Source organism: Rattus rattus, chromosome 16, assembly GCF_011064425.1.
Source record: "Rattus rattus isolate New Zealand chromosome 16, Rrattus_CSIRO_v1, whole genome shotgun sequence".
In the NCBI taxonomy this organism is placed as follows: domain Eukaryota; kingdom Metazoa; phylum Chordata; class Mammalia; order Rodentia; family Muridae; genus Rattus; species Rattus rattus.
The window spans coordinates 32,046,992-32,070,306 of record NC_046169.1 but is presented as its reverse complement, the minus strand read 5'-3'; the positions used below and the strand labels follow the sequence as shown (position 1 = coordinate 32,070,306).

The window sequence follows — 23,315 nt, the reverse complement described above, 5'->3', positions numbered from 1 at the left end:
TGGCAATACCTTGATCCTTGGGGATACTATCGCATGACAGTGCCAGATCAAACCCTTTGAGTAGTCAGTTTTGTAGAATAATTCTACATGTTAATGGTACTTTATTCTCCTACTCTCTGTATCAACTTGTAGTAAGGGTCGGGGCACAAAGAGTTTGGGAGCTTGTGTCTCTGGCAGGATAGAGGCATTCCTGTGTTAGATGTGTGACCATGCGTATTCCTGTTGCTGTTTAGCTCTTTAACTCCTAGCTGTAGAGCAGTAAAGTCAGCTGAGCATGGGGGTGCTGGACTTTTTTTTTAAAGATTTATTCATTTATTATATATAAGTACACTGTAGCTGTCTTCAGACACACCAGAAGAGGGCATCAGATCTCTTTACAGATGGTTGTGAGCCACCATGTGGTTGCTGGGAATTGAACTCAGGACCTCTGGACGAGTAGTCAGGTGCTCTTAACCGCTGAGCCATCTTTCCAGCCCAGGACATTTTTATAAGCTAGACTCCTCAAGGGATAGTAGGAGGAGTGGGACGGGGTGCGTGTCAGTAAGCCTAGGCTACTAGAAGTTGGCATGAGCCTGTCCCAGACAGGCAGCACTGCAGAATCTGAGCAGCTTCTTTTTTGGTTTTCTGAGACAGGGTTTCACTGTACTTGCTCTATAGACCAGACTGGCCTTGAACTCAGACATCTGCCTGCCTCTGCTGCCTGAGTGCTAGGACTAAAGGGTGGGACACCACTAGCCCGCTTGAATCTGAGCTTCTTAAGGTGGTATTGAGGAAATGTTTTGGAAAGGGACAGATCACTTACGAATGGTCTTCCTTAATACACATACCAGCAGGAGGCCCCTGTGCAGAGACCTAAGCTTAGAAAGCTAAAACCATTCTGCCTAGTCACACAGGTGTGGGCACTTGCTAGCTATCCCAGCACTGGGGCAAGTACATGCAGGAAGAGTGCTACAAGTTCAAGGCTAGCCTGGGCTACATATTAGGTTTCAGTCCATCTAGGGATACATAGAAGACACTGTCTCAATACATAAACAAGACAACTAATGTATTTGGCTACAGATACTTAGTGTCACCTGTCTTCTTCACAGATGCTTTCACTGACTCTGCTCTCAGTGCTAAAGTGAATGGTGAACACAAGGAGAAGGACCTGGAGCCCTGGGATGCAGGGGAGCTCACAGCCAGCGAGGAGCTGGAGGCTCTGGAGAATGATGTGGTGAGTGTCCTCTGAGACTGCTCAGTGTGCTCTGCACACCCCAGCCCTCAATGGAAACGTGCATCTGTCACAGGGAACACGTTTAGAGCAGCGCTTTCTCTGGGCAGTTGTGAAAGTAAGAGAAGGAAAGAATTTCTCCTTGACTGGAGTTCCGAGCACTCATAAATCACTTCTTTGTGATGATCAGTTTACTTCAGCACACTGACAGTTAAGAGACTGACAGCCTGTTTGTTTTCAATACCAACAGAATAAGCAGCCTAAAGCAGGTAGTGTTTAATTGTATGTTGGCTTCCTTAGGAATGAGGTCAAGTTGGCCTTTTTGTTTGAGCAAGAGTTATCATTAAGATAGTTTCAGGTTGGGTGTGGCAACTGTGATGTCAGCACTCAGTGGTAGAAAAAGAAGGGTTAAGAGTTCAAGATCAACCTCCACTAAAGAGAAAGTTTGAGGCCAGCCTGAACTATATAAGACCCTGACTCAAAACAACACAAAACAAAACAAAACACCAAAACAACAACAACAAAAACCCCAAGTCAGCTAGGTGTCGAGTTACCTGCCTTTAATACCAGGAGGCAGACAAACGTGTCTACATAGTAAGTTTGAGGCTAGCTACAGCTACTCAGCCAGATTGTGGATGAAAAATAGCAATCATAAAAGATAAATACTTAGGCTACATTAAAATTAAAGCATTGCCTAAATTTCTCTAAAATGGGTATCATCGTCTGTAGAATCTTCCTTCTGAACTGTGCATTGATCTTGTATTATTTTTTGTTTTCTCTTGACATTCCATTTATAGAGCTTATTATATTTTCTTTAATTAAAAATTTTATATGCATGGGCATATTGTATGTATGTCTGTGCACCTATACCTGGTGCCTTGAGAGGCCAGAAGAGTTTGTCAGGTCCCCTAGAACTGGAGTTACAGACAACTGTGAATTTGCATTTGTGTGCTGGGAATTGTACCTGGGACCTTTGGAAAAGCAGCCTGTGCTTATAAGCATTGAGCCATCTCCCCAGTCCCCTAGAGCATAGAGATTTAATGTTAAAGAGTGCCGTGCCGTAAGTAAGGTTGAGTGAATAAAGAACCTTCTGTTGTGAGCAGAGAACAGAGTTTACTGCCTAAGGCATAGTAATGTAGTGAATAGCATCTTCTTCTCCAAGAGCCCTACCACCTAAAAGAACAGAACTGCCCTGCCCTGGGAAGTCATCAGTATTAATCCTCGGAGTTTAAAGGATCTCCTAAACTTAGCATAATGGTTTTCAAGTGTATATCACTGTACCATTGAAGTGGGAAGCAGGTACAGTTTTACTTTATTAGTTAGGGCAGTAAGTTCATTAATGCTTTGGGGGGGAAGACGCTGGCAGTTTTATCAAAATTTAAAATGTAATTGTGGTTTGTTCTATTAGTCTTACTACGAAGGATTTACTTAGCTAGGCAGTTTGGATTCTGAGTTCAAGGTCAGCCTGATCTACGTAGCAAGTTCTAGGCCTTCCTGGCTACCCTGTGAGACCCTGTCTTTTGTTTTGTTTTTTTTTTTTTTATTCTTTTTTTCGGAGCTGGGGACTGGACCCAGGGCCTTGCGCTTGCTAGGCAAGTGCTCTGCCACTGAGCTAAATCCCCAACCTCTTGTTTTTGTTTTTAAGATATATTTATTTATTTTATATATGTGAGTACACTGTAGCTGTCTTCAGACGCACCAGAAGAGGGCATCAGATCCCATTACAGATGGTTGTGAGCCACCATGTGGTTGCTGGGAATTGAACTCAGGACCTCTGGAAGAGCAGTCAGTGCTCTTAACCACTGAGCCACCTCTCCAGTACCCTGTTTTTATTTTTTTGGGACAGGGTTTCTCTCCATAGCCTTGGCTGTCATGGAACTCACTCTGTAGACCAGGCTGGCCTCAAACTCAGATCCACCTGTTTCTACTTCCCAAATGCTGGGATTAAAGGTGTCCATCAACCACCTCCTGGCTTGAGACCATGTACTTTTTTCTTTTCTTTTTTTTTTTTTTCCTTCCAAAAATGGGATTATACAAATTTAAAATATAAAAGAATTTACCTTAGTCCTAATTATCTATAATACATGTAAATAATTATGTCATGATATTTTTTGCAGCATTATTTCTTATTAGCAGGTTCACATCAGAAAAGCATAATACTAATACCTAATAGAAATATGTACCTACCAGTATTCAAATGAGAAAGACACCTTACATACTTATTAACAGAAAAGGCAAGCTGCAGAATAGCAATACTGTATTTAAATTTTGAAAATACATTGTGTGGTGTGTGTGTGTGTGTGTGTGTGTGTGTGTGTGTGTGTGTGTTGGGGGGGTGTTATGTGTATAGTGGAATGAAGACCAGAAGAGGGCATCGGTTACAGGGAGTTGAGATCCACCATGCAGGGGCTGCAAATCCTTTTGTAAGAGTTCTTAGAGCATATTTTTTGTTGTTGTTTTTTTTTTTTTTTTTTTTTTTTTTTTTTTTGAAACAGGGTTTTCCTCTGTATATCTGGCTATTTGAACTCAGATCTACCTGCCTCTACCTCATGAGTGCTGGGGTTAAAAACCTGTGCCACCATACTGAGCTCTGTAGTAACAGCTCTTAACCTTGGAACCATTGGCTTAAGTCTGGGAAACTCCTAATAGTGGTTATTTCTAAGACCTGGAACTTGGAATCATTAGTTTTGGTGGGTATTTTTCTGTTGAGTGGAATGAATCACTCAAATTACTGAAGTTATAGTCTTCCAATTTAAAAAAAAAAAATCTGTCTTTTGTATCGTCTATCAAGAGTCAGAGAATGTAGTGTGAGTGTGTATCATGGTTTGCATGCAGAGTCCTAGAACAGCTTGTGGGGTTGGCCCCTCTTCCTCACCATGTCCTCTGGAAATGTTTTCTTGACTACTGAGCCGTCAGCCTATTGGACTTTAAAAGGAGAGTCGGATGTGAGGCTTCTGGGGTCCCGGAGTTGCCTCACAAACTATATGAATGCTGACCTCAGACAGGGATGGTTTATTGAGTGTTTGCCCCAGGATTGATTGAACGTGGCAGAGCAGACTCAAGAGCTGACTGTGACAGTGAGTCAAGATCCTGTAGGGCTTTTAAGCCTGAGATCTACGAACATCTGTGCGGCGGTATTCCACCGTTCAGGATTCAGGGGCAGGGTCGTGTCTTTGTTGTACATTTACTCGTTTCCATTGGTCTCGGTATTCAGCTGTGGCAGGGGACTTGCTTGCCTAACCTAACATTCATGACTTAACTTGCCAATCAGGAGGTCAGTTGCCTGTGTACATGTCTCTTTCTGGAAGTAGGATGTCAACTCTCAAGGAGGCCTTGGGAACTTAAACTTGACTCCACCCTACTCAAAATGGAAGTCTTATTCTCAAAAGTTTCTTATACTGGTACTGGTGTCTCTCTTATATTGGGGTTTATCCAAGGTGTACTCATCAAAGCAAAAACCATAAAAGCTCATGCATATGTGTAGGAAGTGTTGCTTGGGCGGTTGGTTTGGGTGGCTATCTGTACAAAGCAGTTCTGACTAACTTCTGTTGTGATTGGTTTCCAAGACACCAAAGCACGGAAGTCACAGAATCTGCAATCAACTAGAGCATGAGAAAGTTCCCTTATGACATTAGTAACAGCACAAAATGGCAGACTAGAAAGGTAACAGTTACCTAGGCCTCAACAAGATTGATTGGCACCGCAGATTCTGGCTGTATTTTCCTTATGTCTTCAGGGTGAAGAGAATAGCCTATGTTTTGAGAGTAGCGATTGACTCCTTCAGTGATGGAGGGGACAGTACTGAAGGTGGAAGTCAGGACAATGGGACCGAGCTGTTGCTGAGTTCCTTGCAACCTTTCATGGCAAACAGCTTTAAAACTTAGCGTGTGTGACATCCCATTTGCCTTCCCATGGCTTTATGCTGTCCTTCCTCACCTGCCTAGGGGAGGGGAAGGGGAAGGGAAGGTATGCTTTTGTGCTGGCATGGAAATCTAGAAGCTTGTGGGAACTCTGACCCAGAGGCCCTGGATCTCTGACAACTCATGGAATCCCCCACTGATTTAAAGGGATGATCCACATCAGAGAAAAGCTTTTCCTAAAGAGTTATTTTTTGTTTTTGTTAGATATAGGGCTCTCCCCCCCCCCCTTTTTCAACTGTAGCCAAGGCTGGCTCTTGAACTCCAAACCTCCTCTTTTCTCAGCCTCCTGAGTGCTGCTATGACAGGTGTGGGCTGCGTCTAGCTTTTCTTTAATGATTTCTAAAGTTAAGTTTGGCCCTTTTGTAGGGAAGGGGTCAGAGTTAGAGCCAACTAGTACAGTTTGCAGGAAGTTACTGGAAACATTGATTGCAGCTAAATTGAAAAGTTGACCTTCATTTTCCTTCTAGTCTAACGGATGGGATCCCAATGATATGTTTCGATATAATGAAGAGAATTACGGTGTGGTGTCCACATACGATAGTAGTTTATCTTCATATACGTAAGTTCACAGAGTTTCCTTTTATTTATTTTAGTGCATTTGTCTGATTTTCATCAACTTAAATTACGTTATTAACTAATTTTTTTTAATTTTAAATTAAACAAAAATATCACATTGTTTTTTATTAACTATTCATACTGATAGACTCACATTAAGATAGGGAATAAATGTTGTTCCCTTTCATGATCAAAATACATTTTGTCTTTGTTTTTAAATTGTAAAAATGTTAAATTTTCAGGGATGAGGGTTAGAGTGAGCCAGTTCTTGAAACGGTAAATGTTCTTCTGTATAACAGCAACACTAAAAACCATGTTTTGGTTTGTGATGGCAAAGCCCCTAACCTCGTCAGTGTCCTTGACCCCATACTGTAGAGTTTCTTAATGGCTGAGGGTGGAAAACTGATCACTCACGTCTTCTTTCCTTTGTGTTTAGGGTTCCCTTAGAAAGGGACAACTCAGAAGAATTTCTAAAACGGGAGGCAAGGGCAAACCAGTTAGCAGAAGAAATCGAGTCCAGTGCTCAGTACAAAGCTCGTGTGGCCCTTGAGAATGATGACCGGAGTGAGGAAGAGAAGTACACAGCAGTCCAGAGAAACTGCAGTGACCGGGAGGGTCATGGCACCAACACTAGGTACTCAGACTGAGCCACATGCATTGTCATGGACCCGATTCAAAGTCTGTGTGAGAAGTTGTAGTCTGACTGTTTCCTCTTTCATGAAGCTAAGGAGAAAGTGCTGATTGATTTGACTTACGATTCTGTTGGAGAGCTGGATGGTGGTGGTGCACACCTTTAATCCCAGCACTTGGGATACAGAGTTCAATACCCACCTTCCCACCTTGGAACCACTCCCCCCTTACACACAGATTTCTGTTAGAGAAAAAATTACAGTCATTTTAATAGTATCTTTTGGGATTAGCTCTCTGGAGTCAAGTGTTGGACCCATGTGACTACCTAGCCCAGACCCTGAGGAGCTCCTTGAAACAAGGTCCGAGTGGTGCCCGGTGGCCTAGTGGCAGTGCACTGTGGCTTGCACGATGAAGGTCTGTTCAGAGCATCAGAATATCGGAATGGGGAGGAACTAGAATTGCCTTGTAGTTCAGGAGAGCCTCACCAGGAGCTGACACTTTCGATATGATAATGGTGCCTGTCTGCCACTGGGAGTGTGGGGATAATGTAATGTCACCTCTGCAGAACATGGTACTGTAAGAGAATCTGGCCTCTTTAGGTAAAGACTAAGAACCCACAGTCAATATTTGTGATGCTGTAATGGCAGGTGGCAGAAGCACTTGTGTGCTGTGCTTGAAGAGTAGCCTACAGGGAAGAGTGAGGAGGAACAAAGACGCTGAGTCAGAGAGCTGTCAGTGTGACCCAGCACTGCAGCAGAGCGTGGCAAGCTGCCAGACAGACTCTCCCCGGCGCAGAGGCTGGGAAACTAGGGAGAGCTGGGTCTTACTTGAAAATTCAGCTTTTCATGATGCTTGCACACGAACTAAAGACAGTGTGGCGTGAATTCAAATGGAGAAACAATGGCGCAGTGGTTGCGCACATTTGCAGGGCTGTGGGTCTGTCACTTATTCAGAACACGTAGAAAACCTGCTGCCTTGTGGGTAAAGCTGAGTCTACCGTCAAGGCTCCACAGCTGAGTCTTCTGGTTTTCCTAATCCTCACAGAGTGTCAGCATGACAGTGAGCACTTAGTTAAAGTGGTGGGCAGCCAAGACCTGCAGGGCTGTGAGGCAGTGTGGCAAGACTGAGGCTTGTGTAAGAAATGGTTTTCTATTTAATGTACCTTCCAGTGTGTTTGTTAGCCCAGCACTTTTTAGGATAAATGATTAAGAGCTTCTCTCATTTCCAGGGAAAATAAATATATTCCTCCTGGACAAAGAAACAGAGAAGTCATATCCTGGGGAAGTGGGAGACAGAGCTCACCACGGATGGGCCAGCCTGGACCAGGCTCCATGCCATCAAGAGCTACTTCTCACACTTCAGATTTCAACCCGAATGCTGGCTCAGACCAAAGAGTAGTTAATGGAGGCAAGTATTTTGACTATATTTGCTAATGTTTCTTATCAGATACAGAGCTATCTAAACATTAAGGGTTACATACATGATAGGAATGTGCATGCCATTTGTGAATTTTTGGAGTAGTTTTAATACCTATAATGTAGTTTGTTTTGTGGCTACCGGACAGTATAACACTGTAACCGTCCTTGGCGCGTGTAGGGTGACAGCATGTCCTGAGCTGTTTCATCCTCTCATACTCATTTGGCCTAAGATACTCCACAGACAAATAGATTGGAAACTCGTAAAGCACTGGGTGATAAGGCTATGGGAGTAGGAATAGTTCATGTGGAAGTCACGGAGTTAGTGCAGACTTGTTTTCATCAACTGTGATAGGCTCCATCCTGCCTAACCCAAGGAAGAACTTGGGGTCATTTGTAATAACAGAAATGAGCAAGAGTCATGTGACGAAAGTCATCAGAATTGTGCTTACAGATACAGCACAGACCACCTTTGATTTCTGAGGGTAGGTGTGAGAGTGTAGCAGCTTAGATCTTTAAGTAGGAAGGCACTTTCTGTAGTGTCCCCATAGTGTCCCCAGTCAGTTGAATACAGATTATAAGTGTGTATAGAAATCTGGAAGATGGGATAGCAGAAGTGAATCATTTGGAAACCTGGTAACTGACAGAAAGAGAATGAGTAGACAGCCAATGTGGTCAGGGGTTGAAGGTTAGAGCAGTGCAGGCTTGATGAGGTAGAGGAGGAACAGTCAAAGGCTCCAGAGGCAGTTGGAGCCAGCCTGGGTCATGTGAGACCTCATGTAAAAAAAAAGGGAGGGGAGAAGAGTGTCAGCCGTGTGAGAACAGGCGAGCAGAGGAACCCTGGGTTTCCAGTTGTGTTCGTTTTTGCTGAGTCTTCTCTCCAGAATCCCTCTGCAAGGAAGCAGCACTCTTGACCATTTCCCTACTTAGTAATGATGGTGAAATTTCTTTGCTCATTGAGTGAAGATTTTCAGTTGTTTATGAATAGAATTTTCAAGTTAAAAACATGAAGGGAGCTGAGATCTGTATGATAGTCCCCTGTGGAGTCCCCTAGACTACTGGAGAGGAACCCTGGGCTGTTGACTAAACACCAGGGAAGTTTGTGCCCTGTGGTTCCTGTTGGTGTGCAGACAGAAGATGGATAGCTGGAGCCCAATGCAGTATGTTGGGTTGAGATTTGCTTTACGGAAGCAGAGGCTGCTGTTCTAACATTCTAGAAAACAGTAGAAGTAAGGTGTCATTTCTAATGAAACTGATATTTTGGTTCAGAGGTAGACCTGAGGAACCTCAGTTGAGAGCAGGGAAAGAGCTTTCGACAGTGGCTTCGGTGGTTGCTGTCTCTCTTGAGTGTTCAGAGCTGAGACTGCTGAAGGCTGCCCTCCCGAGCAGGAGTCCTGCGTGTACTGAGGGGATTCTCTGTGCGCGACATTCTCTTCATGAGGGACGGCTGACAGCAGCTGAAGAAGTAGGCACACTAGGCAGAGTCTTAACTGTCTCTTCAGTAGTGTGTGTAGATCCTAATTAACCCTTTGGGAACGTGGATTCATTCAAACAGACTTAATTTAAGGAGGTTAAAGTAAAATGTGAATTTGTGTCAGTTAAGTTGTGCTAAAACTTATCACAAATCAAATGACTGTCCTCAAAGGGTTAAATGTACAAGAAATCATTTTTGTCATTTTACTTTTTTTCTGTTTACTTTTTCCCTCATTTTTTTCTTTAGTTTTTATACTTTCCTTCATATCATTTGTTCTGTCAGGTGTTCCCTGGCCATCGCCTTGCCCATCTCCTTCCTCTCGCCCACCTTCTCGCTACCAGTCAGGTCCCAACTCTCTTCCACCTCGGGCAGCCACCCCTACACGGCCGCCCTCCAGGCCCCCCTCGAGGCCCTCCAGACCCCCGTCTCACCCCTCTGCTCATGGTTCTCCAGCTCCTGTCTCTACTATGCCTAAACGCATGTCTGCAGAAGGTACAATACCACGATTTGTTCATTTTTGTTTGTCTTTGTTTAGCTCCGTCGTGAGGTTATGGTTACAAATAGTCTCCTTTTCACTAGTTAATAACCTGTAAGTTTGTGTTGTAACTTTAGTTTATTGAAACTTTCTATTAGCCTTTTGCTCACTAGAGTCAAATTTGGCAAGTGCTGTGAGTCAAGCTGGCACTGTCCGGGATGTGAAGATGGGTCTGACCCGTCTGCGATAGTGCACCTGCGCAGCCCAGGAAGGTCACGGCTCCAGGAGAGCAACGGGGACCAACTGGGCACTCTCTGCTCTTGGAGGTGGGTGGGGGTATAGGGGCTGCCACATTCAGCTCCCTGGACATGGTGCCAGTGAACCTTCCTGTTGGCCAAAGGCAGGAGTACTATTTTGGGGTCCTTTGTGATCCATGACATCCCTTGTAGTGACCTTGTACATCTGCCCTCGGGTAACAGTAGTTTTTAGAGTGCCTGAGGAATTACTAATTCAATTGAATAACTATTTTAAATTAGTTTTACAATATCACTATAGTGAAAGGCTGCTTTAATTTGATAGACCTTTATTTAAAGTTTATCAATTATAAAACAGATACAGAGTTGAGGCTTTTCTGTCTTTTTGGCTCTTGTCAAATTGTATTTGATGCTGAATTCACCATTGTTGGATGTCATATACTCTGATGGGTGACATATGTCTGTAATCCAGTGCCCAGGACACAGGCAGGAGGATGGCCAAAAGTTGAGGTCAGTTTGGCTCATTTAATGAGCTCTAAGCCTGCTAGGACTATATGGTGAGGCCCTGCCCGAAAAAGGTAGCATTCTGATTTAGTGCAGTTTATAAGTTAAAGCATCCTTTGTTCTGAATGACAATGTCCTCAATTCAGAGTGTTTGTGTGTATATTCTAATCACCTTGTCTTGGTAAAGTCATAACGAATACAGCTGAGCAAGACTGATAAAGTTTTCCAAAGAAGCTGTCGCAATGTTGAAAAGGCAAATTTCACTGACTTTTATTCAATGCATGCCTCTCATAGTGGCTCCTAGCAGCAACATGGAGGTCTGTTACAGACCATTAGGATAAAGATGCTTACTCCACGAGAACAATGCAGAGAGCACTGAGCATAAGAGAACTGTGAGCATTGCATTGTAGTCAGACCTAAGGGCTGCTTTTGGACTGCCCAGAAAGCATGCTCCGCAGTTCCGGGTGCTGGCGCCTCAGGTGGAAGCCCTAACAGAGGGCTAGATGACTGAGGTTTGGTCTCTGGAACTCATGTAAAGGTGAAAAAAGAGAACCGACTCCACAAAGTTGACCTCTCACCTGTACACACATGCTATACGGCACGAAAAACCCCACCTCATACCACACACATAGATTTTTAATACATTTTAAAAATTAAGAAAAGGAAAGGAAACTCCTAATGTTAATTAGCACTTTCTCAAACTGCATGTCTGATATGTCCCTCTGAGGACACAGCAGCGAGCATGTTAGCTGCCTCTCATGGCCTCTGAGAGGGGTAGTTCTGGACTTGTGTTTTTAGTCTGACTTAGTGGGCTACAGGCCATCTTCACAGCAGTCCCTGATGGGTGGCGGAGTCAGTGATGCAAGTGTGTCAGCTCGAACAGTGCAGCTTTCTGCTCTTACACGACAGACAGCTGGAGGCATGATTTGTAAAATTGGTAATCATGGCAAAAGATGGAGAGGAGAACTGAGGTTTCTGCTTAAAATCCTTTTTCCCTGGAGCCCTAAAGGACATAGCTCAAAAATAGAATGCTAGCCTAATACATATGGGCTCCCGAGTTTGGTTCCTATCACCATCAAAATCATGTTTTGTCTCATTTTGGAAGTAATACAATGTTGTAGAAAGGTAAACTGATAACATCCCATCATGCAGGTGTGATTCCTACTGAGGTTATTATAACTCGTTTTTTAAATGCGAGTGTAGTTATACACTGTTATGCCATGTTGTTTGATTTCTCACCATCAAGTTTACTTCTCCCTTGCTTTAAAAAGGAAATAAGGCTAGAAAGATGGGTGAGCTGTTAGAGAACTTCTGTGCACACCCTCACTCACACAGACACATACACACAGTAGAGTTAAAGTAACAACACATCATAAGAGGGAGAAGTAAGATGTACGTGCATAATTGACACTCCACGAAATCATTCTTAGTGTGGCCAAAAACCGATACAGTGTGGTTCATATTTTAGTCATTGAAAATCTGTTAAGGAAGTAAGAGCATATGTCTGTGTCTCGCAAAAAGAGCAGTCAGGTAGACGCTGCAGGACTGATGTGACATCCTTCGTGTCTTCCTCAGGCCCACCAAGGATGTCTCCAAAGGCACAGCGGCACCCTCGGAATCATAGAGTCTCCGCTGGGAGAGGCTCCATGTCTAGTGGCCTAGAATTTGTATCCCACAATCCCCCAAGTGAAGCAGCTGCTCCTCCAGTGGCAAGGACCAGTCCTGCAGGGGGAACGTGGTCCTCAGTGGTCAGTGGGGGTAGGTATGACATTGTGACAGCTGACTGCACACGTACAGTAGGGCGGAGCTGAAGATCTGAGAGGATGTACAGAGATACAAATTAAATGTGGCCTTAGCAGGTATTGCCAGTTATCACAGGTACCCAAGACACTAGTTGAAGGACCTGTCCCATCCTTCTGGACCTCTGTCCCTGTGTACATTTTGTAAACCTGTCTAGGTTTCTTATTGCAGCGTGTTTCCATGGCATCTGTGTGTGGGGTAAACAGATGCTCACCCAGTACTCCTCAGGAGGTGTGCACAGCAGGCCTTCAGCTCTTATGTAGGGGCTTGAGACATACTCTGGCCGTCAGCAGCCGCAATCTGTCCTGTCAGCCTATAGTGCTTCACTTCCCGGGAACAGAGCGGAGCAGTGCCTGCTCTTCTGGCCTTACCGAGACAGGCCTTTAAGCTTAAAAAAGACAGACAGATAGACAGAAAGACAGTGCTGTTAAACGTCTGCTTTTATTTGCTACGCCCTCACACAGTATGTTTATCCTGTGTGGTCTGCACGTGTGGGATCACCTGTAAACCCCTTTGTGCTATTTTTCTTGACCTTTTTAACTGAAGACTAACAAGGAAATAGAAGGTGAGCAAAGAATCTTAAGCTGTTTGAACCTTATAAGTAAGCAACTTTATTATAAATGTGAGTAGAGACAGTTGAGAGGGATACAGTAAGAATTGTGTTACAGGGTTGGTCTTTCCAGGAGAAGTTAGAGTCATGAACAGTTTCCTTCTATAATGTTTGTGACTTCAAAAACAAAAGTCACTAAAGTGATGCAAATTGAACCATTTTCACTAACCTCATTAGTCTGAAGTCTGCAAATAGGTTTTTAATGGACTAAGAAACATTAGGCAGTTGTGTGGAAGGCGCTTGGTCTCTGCTGCATACACCTCGAGGCTAATTGCGTCCTAATTTCCTTCAGCACTAGCAGTGGATCTTTTTATTGCAAAGAAAAGCACACAGGCTTGGCAGCAAGCTGCCATCAGTGTATTGATGGAAGGAGAGGGGAGAGGCTTGGTAGAGGGCTTCTCTCATCTTACATAAATGTTACACTCTGGATGTTCTCCTTTTTTATTTTTTATTTTTTTAAGTATGATTTGGCTTGCCATTAAACCCGGTGTTGAACTTTCCTCAAAAATACTTCAAAGTTAACTCATTGAATTAGGAGGGAAACCACAGTGGCACATAGATATTGGTGATTTCTGCCATAAGATATTCTGAGAATTTAATGAGTGCCTTTTTGCTTCTAGTTCCAAGACTATCTCCCAAAACTCACAGACCCAGGTCTCCCAGGCAGAACAGCGCTGGAAACTCTCCCAGTGGGCCTGTGCTCGCTTCTCCCCAAGCTGGCATCACCCCTGCCGAAGCCGTTTCCATGCCGGTCCCCGCCGCATCCCCTACTCCTGCCAGCCCTGCGTCCAACAGAGCTCTGACCCCATCTATTGAGGGTATGCAACCAACGTGGACGGCCAAGAGCTGGGTTCTAAATACACAGTGACACAAAGTTCTCTCTGTGGTAGAACTATTCCATGTATATTAGCTAATACCTGGCGTCAGAGGCTCTGACCTGTCCTAGTGTGATATGCCTCTTACACGAGCATGCTACTGGGTTTTCATGTGATGACTAACAGGGAATAAACTCAAGAATGAACCCATTTTTCCCCTAAGCTAGGTTAGATGTGTTTGGTGTTTACTTACACGATTGTCCTAACTTCTGTCTAATACTAGTTTTTTTTTGCTTTTTTTAAACTTGTTTTCTAGCGAAAGATTCCAGGCTTCAAGATCAGAGGCAGAACTCTCCTGCAGGGAATAAAGAAAATATTAAAGCAAGTGAAACATCACCTAGCTTTTCAAAAGCTGAAAACAAAGGTTAGAGTTTGTTAAAGTTTTTAGACACAGTTATAGAAACAGAAAACTGTTTAGCCAGAAGATATAGATATTTGAAATTGCTAGTCTTTAGGTGATAGATCTCCTCTCTTCTTTTTTTTTTAAGATATATATATATATATATATATATATATATATATATATATATGCATGCTGTCACTGTCTTCAGACACACCAGAAGAGGGCATCAGATCCCATTACAGATGGTTGTGAGCCACCATGTTGTTGCTGGGAATTGAACTCAGGACCTCTGGAAGAGCAGTCAGTGCTCTTAACCGCTGAGCCATCTCTCCAGCCCTCTCCTCTCATTTCTTACTTATCTCCTCCCCTCACCCCAGTGCTATGATTAAAGCTGCTATAGGCGTGCACCAACACAAGTGGCCTCTGCTCTCCTTTCTAACATTCCGTACTTAACAGTTTTACGTTTAAGGTTAGAGGAGACTTGGGATCTAACAGGTTTCGGTTTTACAGGTGTGTCACCAGTTGTCTCTGAACACAGAAAACAGATCGATGATTTAAAGAAGTTTAAGAATGATTTTAGGGTAAGTTCTGTATTGATTGGTTAGAATTAAAAAAAATAGCAGATGGTGATTTTAAATGACCAGTTCACAAAAGCATGTTCTTAAAGTGCACTCACATGCACGCACACTGTCATTTTAAGTCATTTGTGCAACAAACTGATTGTTTTTCAGCTGTTGTTTATGTATGCATTATGCATTTGGGCACGGTCTGCCTGGTGTCCTGTGAGACCAGAAGAGGGCACTGGATTTCCTGGAACTGGAGTTGCAGATGGTCATGAACCACCATGTAGGTTCTGGGACCTGATCCCAGGTCCTCTGGAAGGGCAGCCAGTGCTCTTAACCACTAATGTCTCTTTCTAGCCCACAGGGTTTAAATGTGTGTGTATGTATGTGCGTGCATGCCATCTGGTCTGGTCTGCCTGTCTGTCTGTGAGTTGATATGTACATAGTAGTTCAAATGCCCTCTGAGGCCAGCAGAAGCTGTCGTCCCTTGGAGATGGGGTTAAAGGCAACAGTGGGCTGCCTGAAGAGGGTGTTAGAAAGTGAATTTGGATTCTCTGGAAGAACAGCAAACACTGTTAACCACTGAGCTGTCTTTCCAGCCCTTTCACAATTACTCTTAAAAATGTCTTTGTCTGTTCTAAGTACAAAAACTTGAAATCACAAGGTTTTTGTTTGGGGTGTGTGTGTGTGTGTGTGTGTGTATGTGTGTATTTGTGTGGTGTGTGTGTGTGTGTGTGTGTGTGTGTGTGTACCAAGACTGCAGGTAGCAAATGAAAGGATATCTTACTTTGGAAGCTGACACACTAGAGCTCACTGCTTCCTAGGTCTAAGGTTGAGAATTGACCCTGTCAGTACCTGTAGTGTGTGCAGTAGAAGATGTAACTCATTCTAAATTTTTTTTAAAGATTTATTCATTCATTATATATAAGAACACTGTAGCTCTCTTCAGACACACCAGAAGAGGGTATCGGATCCCATTACAGATGGTTGTGAGCCACCATGTGGTTGCTGGGACTTGAACTCAGGACCTCAGGAAGAGCAGTCAGTGCTCTTAACCACTGAGCCATCTCTCCAGCCCGATGTAACTCATTCTAATGTGCTGAGTTACTAGTTCCAATTTGTGAGTAAACTCATTCTCTTATTCATTCATGCTTTTAGGGGCTGAGGCTTGAACCCAGGCCTGAATTCCCTTGGTGAGAGTGTTCTTGTAAATCTCACTTCCTATCCTAAGACAAGCTTCTAGAGCCCTCCTGGGTTACTTTGTCATTCTTCCACACAAAAAGCTTTAGCGTAAATACCAAATTAATTTAATTTTTTAAAATGGTTTCTTTGTTTTTACTTTATGTGCATTGGTGTTTTCCCTGCATGTATGTATGTGTGAGGATGTTGAATCTCCCGGAACTGTCGTTAAAAGCATTGTGAGCAGTCATGTGCATGCTGGGAATTGATCCTGGGTCCTCTGAAAGAGCAGCCAGTGCCCTTTAATCCTCTCTCCTTCCTCCCAAATTACATTTTAGACCAGTAACTTTTTATCCTTTGAATTCTATACTGTTGGGTTTTTGTTTGTTTTTGTTTTTGTTTTAAGATTTATTTATTTAGGTTATTTATATGAGTACACTGTGGCTGTCTTCAGACACACCAGAAGAGGGCATCGGATCCCATTACAGACGGTTGTGAGCCACCATGTGCTTGCTGGGAATTGAACTCAGGACCTCTGGAAGAGCAGTCGGTGCTTTTAACCACTTGAGCCATCTCTCCCTACACTGCTGTTTTTTATTTTTATTATTTTAATTATATGCATATGTATCAGTGTGTTAGAGTGGAGGTACCCACAGGGACAAGTGGGGTGGTATTTGTCTAGAGCTAACTAACATTGCCTGGCCTGGGTGCTGGAAGCCATACTCTATCCTCTGGGAGAGAACAGTACATGCCCTTAACCACTGAGCCATTCATCCATCCTCCCCACCAAATTGTATTAAATACCAGCTCAGGGAGTCTCAAAGTTTAGCTATCTAGAAGGAAACATCATGCTTTAATATGTCTGTATTAAATCTTAAAGCTCACAAATGAGAGGAAACATGCACTAATTGTCTTTTCTGAGTTAATTTGCTTAATCTGGTACTCTCCTGTTATAGTTATTTTCCTGTAAAGGATACAATTTTTTTGATTAATAAAGCTGAGAGCATACATGCCACATTCTTGTTAGTCTCTCCTCTGTGCATAGTCACCTCGGTTGTTGTGTAGTAGCTGCTGGGAATAGCACTGACGCCGTGTTGATGAGGAAGACTCTCAGTGGCACTTAGGTCTGCAGTCCTTTGAGAAGAATGGCTGGATCAAATGGCAGGTCTGTTTTTAATTTTTTAGGATTTCGGTTTTTTTTCAAGATATACTTTATATTTTGTGTGTGTGTGTGTGTGTGTGTGTGTGTGTGTGTGTGTGTGTGTGTGTGTGTGTGTGTGTGTGTGTGTGTGTACGTGCAGATGCTCTGGAGCTGAACTTGCAGACAGTTGGTAAGCATGAGCCCATTTGGGAGCTGGGAATTGAACCAGGGTTTCCTGGGAGAACCAGCCAGTGCTCTTAACCACTGAACCATCTTTCCAGCCCACTATTGTTTTTAGTCCACAGAACTGGACAACTTTACATTCTCACCTGAATTGTTCTCTGGTGGGAGAAAGAGGGGGTTCTCTTTTTTCCACATCTTCACTACTATTTGCTGTTTGTTTCTAATGACTGCCACTCTGACAGAGTTAAGTGTGTATCTGAGTGTGCATGTATATATATCTTGTCTAAAATAAGCATGCGTGTGTGTGTGTGTGTGTGTGTGTGTGTGTATACACATACATACATATACATATATATTTTTTTATTTAAATTGTAGGGGTGTGTGTGTATGGGTAAGTGCACAAGAATGAGGATGCTGGCGAGGTCAGAGGCTTTGGGAGTTTGGTGTCTGGTCTTATAGATTACTGTTTGACTCTCCTGAGGATCACCGTACTTAACTGCTTTCTTTAGACTTGCTGGGGAGCTCTCGTCTGTGTGGTTCCCCTTACTATGTGAGGCTCACACTCAGTCTTAGGCTGTGTCTGTCACGCAGCTCTGCATCATCTGTTCTTTTTCCTTGTCCTGTTTTCATTGTTTTTTTCCAGCTTTGATTTGAGCTTAGTTTGTTGTTTGTTCCTTTTCTGGAATATTCAGGTACAGCATTGTTGCTTAGTTGAGGTCTTATCAAATTCTTTTTATTTAACTTAATTTAATTTTTTAAAATTTTTGTTTAATTAAAAAAAATTTAGTGCTTAATTGTTTAAAGTTTAGGTAGTGGACTGGAGAGATGGCTCAGTGGTTAAGAGCACTGACTGCTCTTCCAGAGGTCCTGAGTTCAATTCCCAGCAAGCACATGGTGGCTCACAACCATCTGGAATGGGATCCGATGCCCTCTTCTGGTGTGTCTGAGGACAGCTACAGTGTACTCACATACATGAATAAATCTTAAAAAAAATAAAAGCTTAGGTAGCAATGGCATTAGGAGTTGGTCTCTAGGAGTTGATCATACCTTTTCTTTCTTTTTTTGAGTTCCTGGCCAATGAGTAAATGCTAGGAAGTAGAGCAGGGTTTCCAATGCCATGTTTGAATTTTAATTGCTCTAAATGCGAAATCTTGTCAGTTGTTTACATTCAGTGATTCCTGAGTTAAGTGTGTATCTGAGTGTGTATGTATATATATCTTGTCTAAAATAAGCATGCGTGCGTGTGTGCGTGCGTGTGTGTGTGTGTGTGTGTGTGTGTGTGTGTGTGTGTGTGCGTGCGTGCGCGAGGAGGACTTTGAATTGGCTCTTTATTCTACTTTTACATGGGTTCTGGTCCTTGAGGTCACCTTTTCAGGCCCTTTCCTTTGCATTTTCATGAAGATTCATTTTTGTTTTATGTGTTTGGTGTTTTCCCTGAATGTGTAAGTGTACTACATTTGTGCCTGGTACCTATGGAGCCCAAAGAGGACACCAGATCCCTTGAAACTAGAATTTTAGAGATTGTGACCATGCAGGTCCTGGGAACTGAACCTGCAAGAACAGAAAGGGCAAGTATCTACTGAGCCATCACTCCAGCCCTACTTTTTAAATTGTTGTGTGGTTACTGAGTATTGTACTAGGTTTCATAAGCACATTTATATAGATGTCTATGATGTACTCTGAGTGTATTCCATCTCCTGCTCCTTTGTGGAGGCTGCTTTTTCTCTCTGTCTTGCATGGTAGCCTTCCACCTCTCTGAGGCAGGGATCAGAACTGTCGCATCTTGTTCCATCAGCCACACAGTGCTGGTGTTGCAGGCCGCTGGTAAATACTTAACTTTTCCTTCCTTTTCCTGAAACAGAATCTCTGTTGCCCAGGACGGCCTGGGACGCCCAGCAGACCTATTTCTGCCTCTGAAATTCTGAAATTGCAGGCATGAGCCATCATCAGTTTAATAACTAAGCCTTTTGTTTGTGCCTTGGGGGAGGCAGGTGTGGGACGTTGAGACAGGGTCTCTGTACATAGCCCTGCTTTCCTGGAACTCAATATGTGGAAACCAAAGTGGCCTACAACTCACAGACCTGCACCTGCTTCCTGAGTGCTGAGATTAAAGGCTTACACCACCATGGTCAGCCTGGCTAATAACTAGCTCTTGAGTCTTGGATACTGGTTGCTAAAGTTGTATTGTATGTTATTTTGGGTTTTGTGCCTTAAAAAGACATAATCTGAGTCGGGCATGGTGGCCTTCAGTTCCTTCCTCCTTCCAGGAGGCAGAGGAAGGCAGATCATAGTGAGTTCAGGGCCAGCCTGGTCTATGTAGGGAGTTCCTACACACAGAGACCCTGTCTCGACAGACAGACAGATCAACCAAAAAGGTCATTTTCTGAAACCAGTAACAGAAAACCTATTCACACTTCTTTGCTTATACTTATGGGAAATTATTTCTTATATTTAGTTACAGCCAAGTTCTACGTCTGAATCTATGGATCAACTACTAAGCAAAAACAGAGAAGGAGAAAAGTCACGAGATTTGATGAAAGACAAAACGGAAGCAAGTGCTAAGGACAGCTTCATTGACAGTGGCAGCAGCAGCTGCACCAGCAGCAGCAGCAAGACCAACAGCCCCAGCGCCTCCCCTTCTGTGCTTAGTAATGCAGAGCACAAGAGGGGGCCTGAGGTCACGTCCCAGGGGGTGCAGACTTCCAGTCCGGCCTGCAAACAAGAGAAGGATGACCGAGAAGAGCGGAAAGACACAACCGAGTTAGTAGCCTGGGCCTCAGCACATCCTCTCTCCAAGTAGTGTGCTTTAAGGAGTTTGTTTTCGCAGAGTAACCGTTACAGAGACTTGCTTTAGAACTCGTAGCTGAATCTAGTCATTGAATTCTTAGCATTGTTACCATTCTGTTTTGTATGTAGCTGTGGCGGTAAGAAATGCTACTTGTGTACAGACAGTTTAAATCTGAAAGCCCTGTCTTGGGACTCAGGTTCTCCTACCCTGAAGTTTGCAAGGACTGTGTGATCCCCCGGTTGAGGAAATGTTTAGTTGATAAGCACATTTTTATAAACCTTATTTCTGTGCATCTGCCGTATTAAAGCACTTAAATCGGCTAGTGGGTTAGCCTCAGACTTAATCACAACTCCTTTTTTGTGTTCTGGATAACGAAAAAAACCCTAATTGTACTTGAACTTTTAGCATGGCAGGTTTAGAGTGACTGTTTATTCTTTTTTTTTTTTTTTTTCGGAGCTGGGGACCGAACCCAGGGCCTTGCGCTTGCTAGGCAAGCGCTCTACCACTGAGCTAAATCCCCAACCCGTGACTGTTTATTCTTGATTTGCAGAAAAATAATTTTACTAGAGCAGTGGTCTTTCCCAAGGGATGTGATTAAAAAATCTTGATACATTTATAATTGGTGCCTGGTGGAAGGAAGGATTTTGTTAACACAGCACTTGAGCAGCTGAGGCTGTGGATCCTAAGTGTGAGGCCAGCCTTGATCTATTGCAAAGCCCAATCTTTAAAGAAAAACAATTAGAAATACTATGCACTCGTATTAAGCATTGGGGTTTTTAAAGTGGATTAATTTTCTGTGCTTTGTCTGCATGTCCGTCTGTTGTCTGCATGTCCGTCTGTACACCACACACTTGCTGTACCTTCAGAGGCCACAAGAGGGTGTTAGGTGGCTGAAACCAGTTATCAATTGAGGGATTAAACCCCAGTGCTACTGAGGGCCAGCTGCTTGGCTGTTCCTTAACCCCATCAGGCACCCTTTTAAGGCTGTTTTCCGTGGGGCTACTGTGTTCTCAGTTGGAATATTCCTTGATTGCTTTTGAGGGATGTGGTTTCTTTGGTTTGAATTTGTTCTTGTATGATTAGTTTCTTCATCAGATTGAGCAGCAGACGTGTGTGTTTCAGTGAAGGAGACTGAAACAGAGAATTACACAAATATGACCTATGTTAGCAATCCTTTGAAAGCTGACGACTGTGGCAGAGTTGTGAAAGCCGTGGGTTCCATGATGTTTCACTGACCTGCCTGTTGTTTTCTTTCTCACTTAGGCAAGTTAGGAAGTCGACTTTGAATCCCAATGCAAAGGAGTTCAACCCTCGTTCTTTCTCTCAGGTAAGCGATAGCCCTCTATAGCGAGTTTCTGCGGAGAGTCAGGGTGGTCTTCATGGCTTTTTTCCTGTGCTCCCATCTGACTGAGCCCAGCTGTAGGACGCTGAGACAGCCTGTCCTCCCCGAGCTTGCCAGTGTTCGCTGTGCAGCTGTGAGAACGGAGGCTCTGACGAGCAGCTCGGAATGTAAGCGGATGATTAGTGAGGCTGCCGGGCCCACTGATGCACAGAAGGGAATCTGTTCCCTGCCCTTTGGAGACATTTCCTCAGGGAGGTGTGGTAGAGCACGCCTGTAGTCCTAGCAAACATCTCCTCAGGGAGGTGTGGGAGAGCACGACTGTAGTCCTAGCAAGCATCTCCTCAGGGAGGTGTGGGAGAGCACGCCTGTAGTCCTAGCAAGCAGGGGACCGGGGGCCACACAGTGATGAGACCGTGCCCAAAACCACAAAAATGAAACAGAAAAAAATAGACCTTTTCTGGTTCCTTGTAAAACACAGTTCTGATACCAAATCTGCTTATGACAGTCCTTAACACTGAGAAATGTCTGCAGCCTTAGTTTTCCCTGTTTTAATCCCTAGAAACTGAATCAGCTACTTCAATGCTAGGCTCTGGGTGTTTTGTTTGTTTTGTTTTGTCTTTTGAATACAAAGTGCTAGTTAGGTACGTACTGGCAAAACCATTAGGGAGGCTGCTGTAAAGATTGTTTTCATAGTTGCTTTTATCTTGACATGGTTGACATTGAATTCTGTTTTGTAGCCAAAGCCTTCTACTACCCCAACGTCGCCTCGGCCTCAAGCACAGCCCAGCCCGTCCATGGTGGGTCATCAGCAGCCAGCTCCAGTGTACACGCAGCCTGTGTGCTTTGCACCCAATATGATGTACCCTGTCCCAGTGAGCCCAGGCGTGCAGGTAAGAGTTCCATGGGTTAGGATTTGCTGGACCACCATAGCTTGCATTTAGCACAGGGGTCCTGGGTTGGTACTGAGTGGATACCTGATAGGAGGGAGGGGTAAGAGTGGGTGGTGGGTGGGAAGGGCTTGGTGTGCTGTATCATTAGCATGTGGATCTGAGTTTTAGGGCTAATTCTCAGAAAAATGGCTTACATTTACTGTAGGCCAGAGTTGTTCCTTTTGGTTATGGGTATTATTTTAATTTGAATAGCTCATTGGGAATCAGGAAAACACAGGCCAGATAACATTAAAAGATAGTGATAGGATATATTGTTACCATATGAATCTAATGATGTGTTTTCAATTCCCTCAAGCCTTTATACCCAATACCTATGACGCCCATGCCAGTGAACCAAGCCAAGACATATAGAGCAGGTAAAGGTGAGAATAGCCCTGCCTGTGTGTGCCTGTGTGTGCATGAGCTAAGTACCAGTGTGCACTGAGTAGTTGACTGCAGCTTGAATTCACAGGGTGTGTGTTCACTTCTGATGGCCAGTGTGAGTATTCACAGGGTGTGTGTTCACTTCTGATGGCCAGTGTGAGTATTCACAGGGTGTGTGTTCACTTCTGATGGCCAATGTGAGTATTCACAGGGTGTGTGTTCACTTCTGATGGCCAGTGTGAATATTCACAGGGTGTGTGTTCACTTCTGATGGCCAGTGTGAGTATTCACAGGGTGTGTGTTCACTTCTGATGGCCAATGTGAGTATTCACAGGGTGTGTGTTCACTTCTGATGGCCAGTGTGAATATTCACAGGGTGTGTGTTCACTTCTGATGGCCAGTGTGAGTATTCAGGTGACTCTTGAGCAGATAGCACATGGTACTCATGTGAAGGGGATACATACACACACACACACACACACACACACACACACACACACTTATATGTGGTGTGTGAGTATGTGCATGCGTGCACTTGGTATGCATGGAGATTAAAAGAGCACTGTAGGAGTTCACCTTGTGTGTTCTGAGGATCAAACTTAGGTCATCAGATTTGGCCACAAGAACCTTTTCTACTGAGCCGTCTTGCCAACCTGAAAAATGTCCCAGCCCATCCCCATCGCCTTCTTCCACCACCACCACTACCACCACACACACAGTCTCTCCCTTTCACTTTGTAGC

The 23,315-nt window shown here is 43.8% G+C and overlaps 1 protein-coding gene across 8 annotated transcripts in view; it reads left to right on the top strand.

The window, feature by feature from the left end:
- Atxn2 (ataxin 2) overlaps positions 1–23,315 on the top strand; it is a 93,895-nt gene that overhangs the window by 52,470 nt on the left and 18,110 nt on the right. For 5 of the 8 annotated variants that reach the window (XM_032887100.1, XM_032887104.1, XM_032887101.1 and 2 more), the window contains exons 6-18: positions 1,089–1,213; positions 5,598–5,689; positions 6,122–6,319; positions 7,544–7,722; positions 9,487–9,696; positions 12,013–12,195; positions 13,468–13,665; positions 13,979–14,086; positions 14,576–14,646; positions 19,587–19,891; positions 21,183–21,246; positions 21,999–22,151; positions 22,507–22,573. In XM_032887100.1, coding sequence (XP_032742991.1) covers positions 1,089–1,213; positions 5,598–5,689; positions 6,122–6,319; positions 7,544–7,722; positions 9,487–9,696; positions 12,013–12,195; positions 13,468–13,665; positions 13,979–14,086; positions 14,576–14,646; positions 19,587–19,891; positions 21,183–21,246; positions 21,999–22,151; positions 22,507–22,573 — 1,953 coding nt within the window. The remainder of the gene's footprint in view (positions 1–1,088; positions 1,214–5,597; positions 5,690–6,121; positions 6,320–7,543; positions 7,723–9,486; positions 9,697–12,012; positions 12,196–13,467; positions 13,666–13,978; positions 14,087–14,575; positions 14,647–19,586; positions 19,892–21,182; positions 21,247–21,998; positions 22,152–22,506; positions 22,574–23,315) is intronic. The other 3 variants (XM_032887107.1, XM_032887102.1, XM_032887105.1) reach the window with 2 other exon arrangements.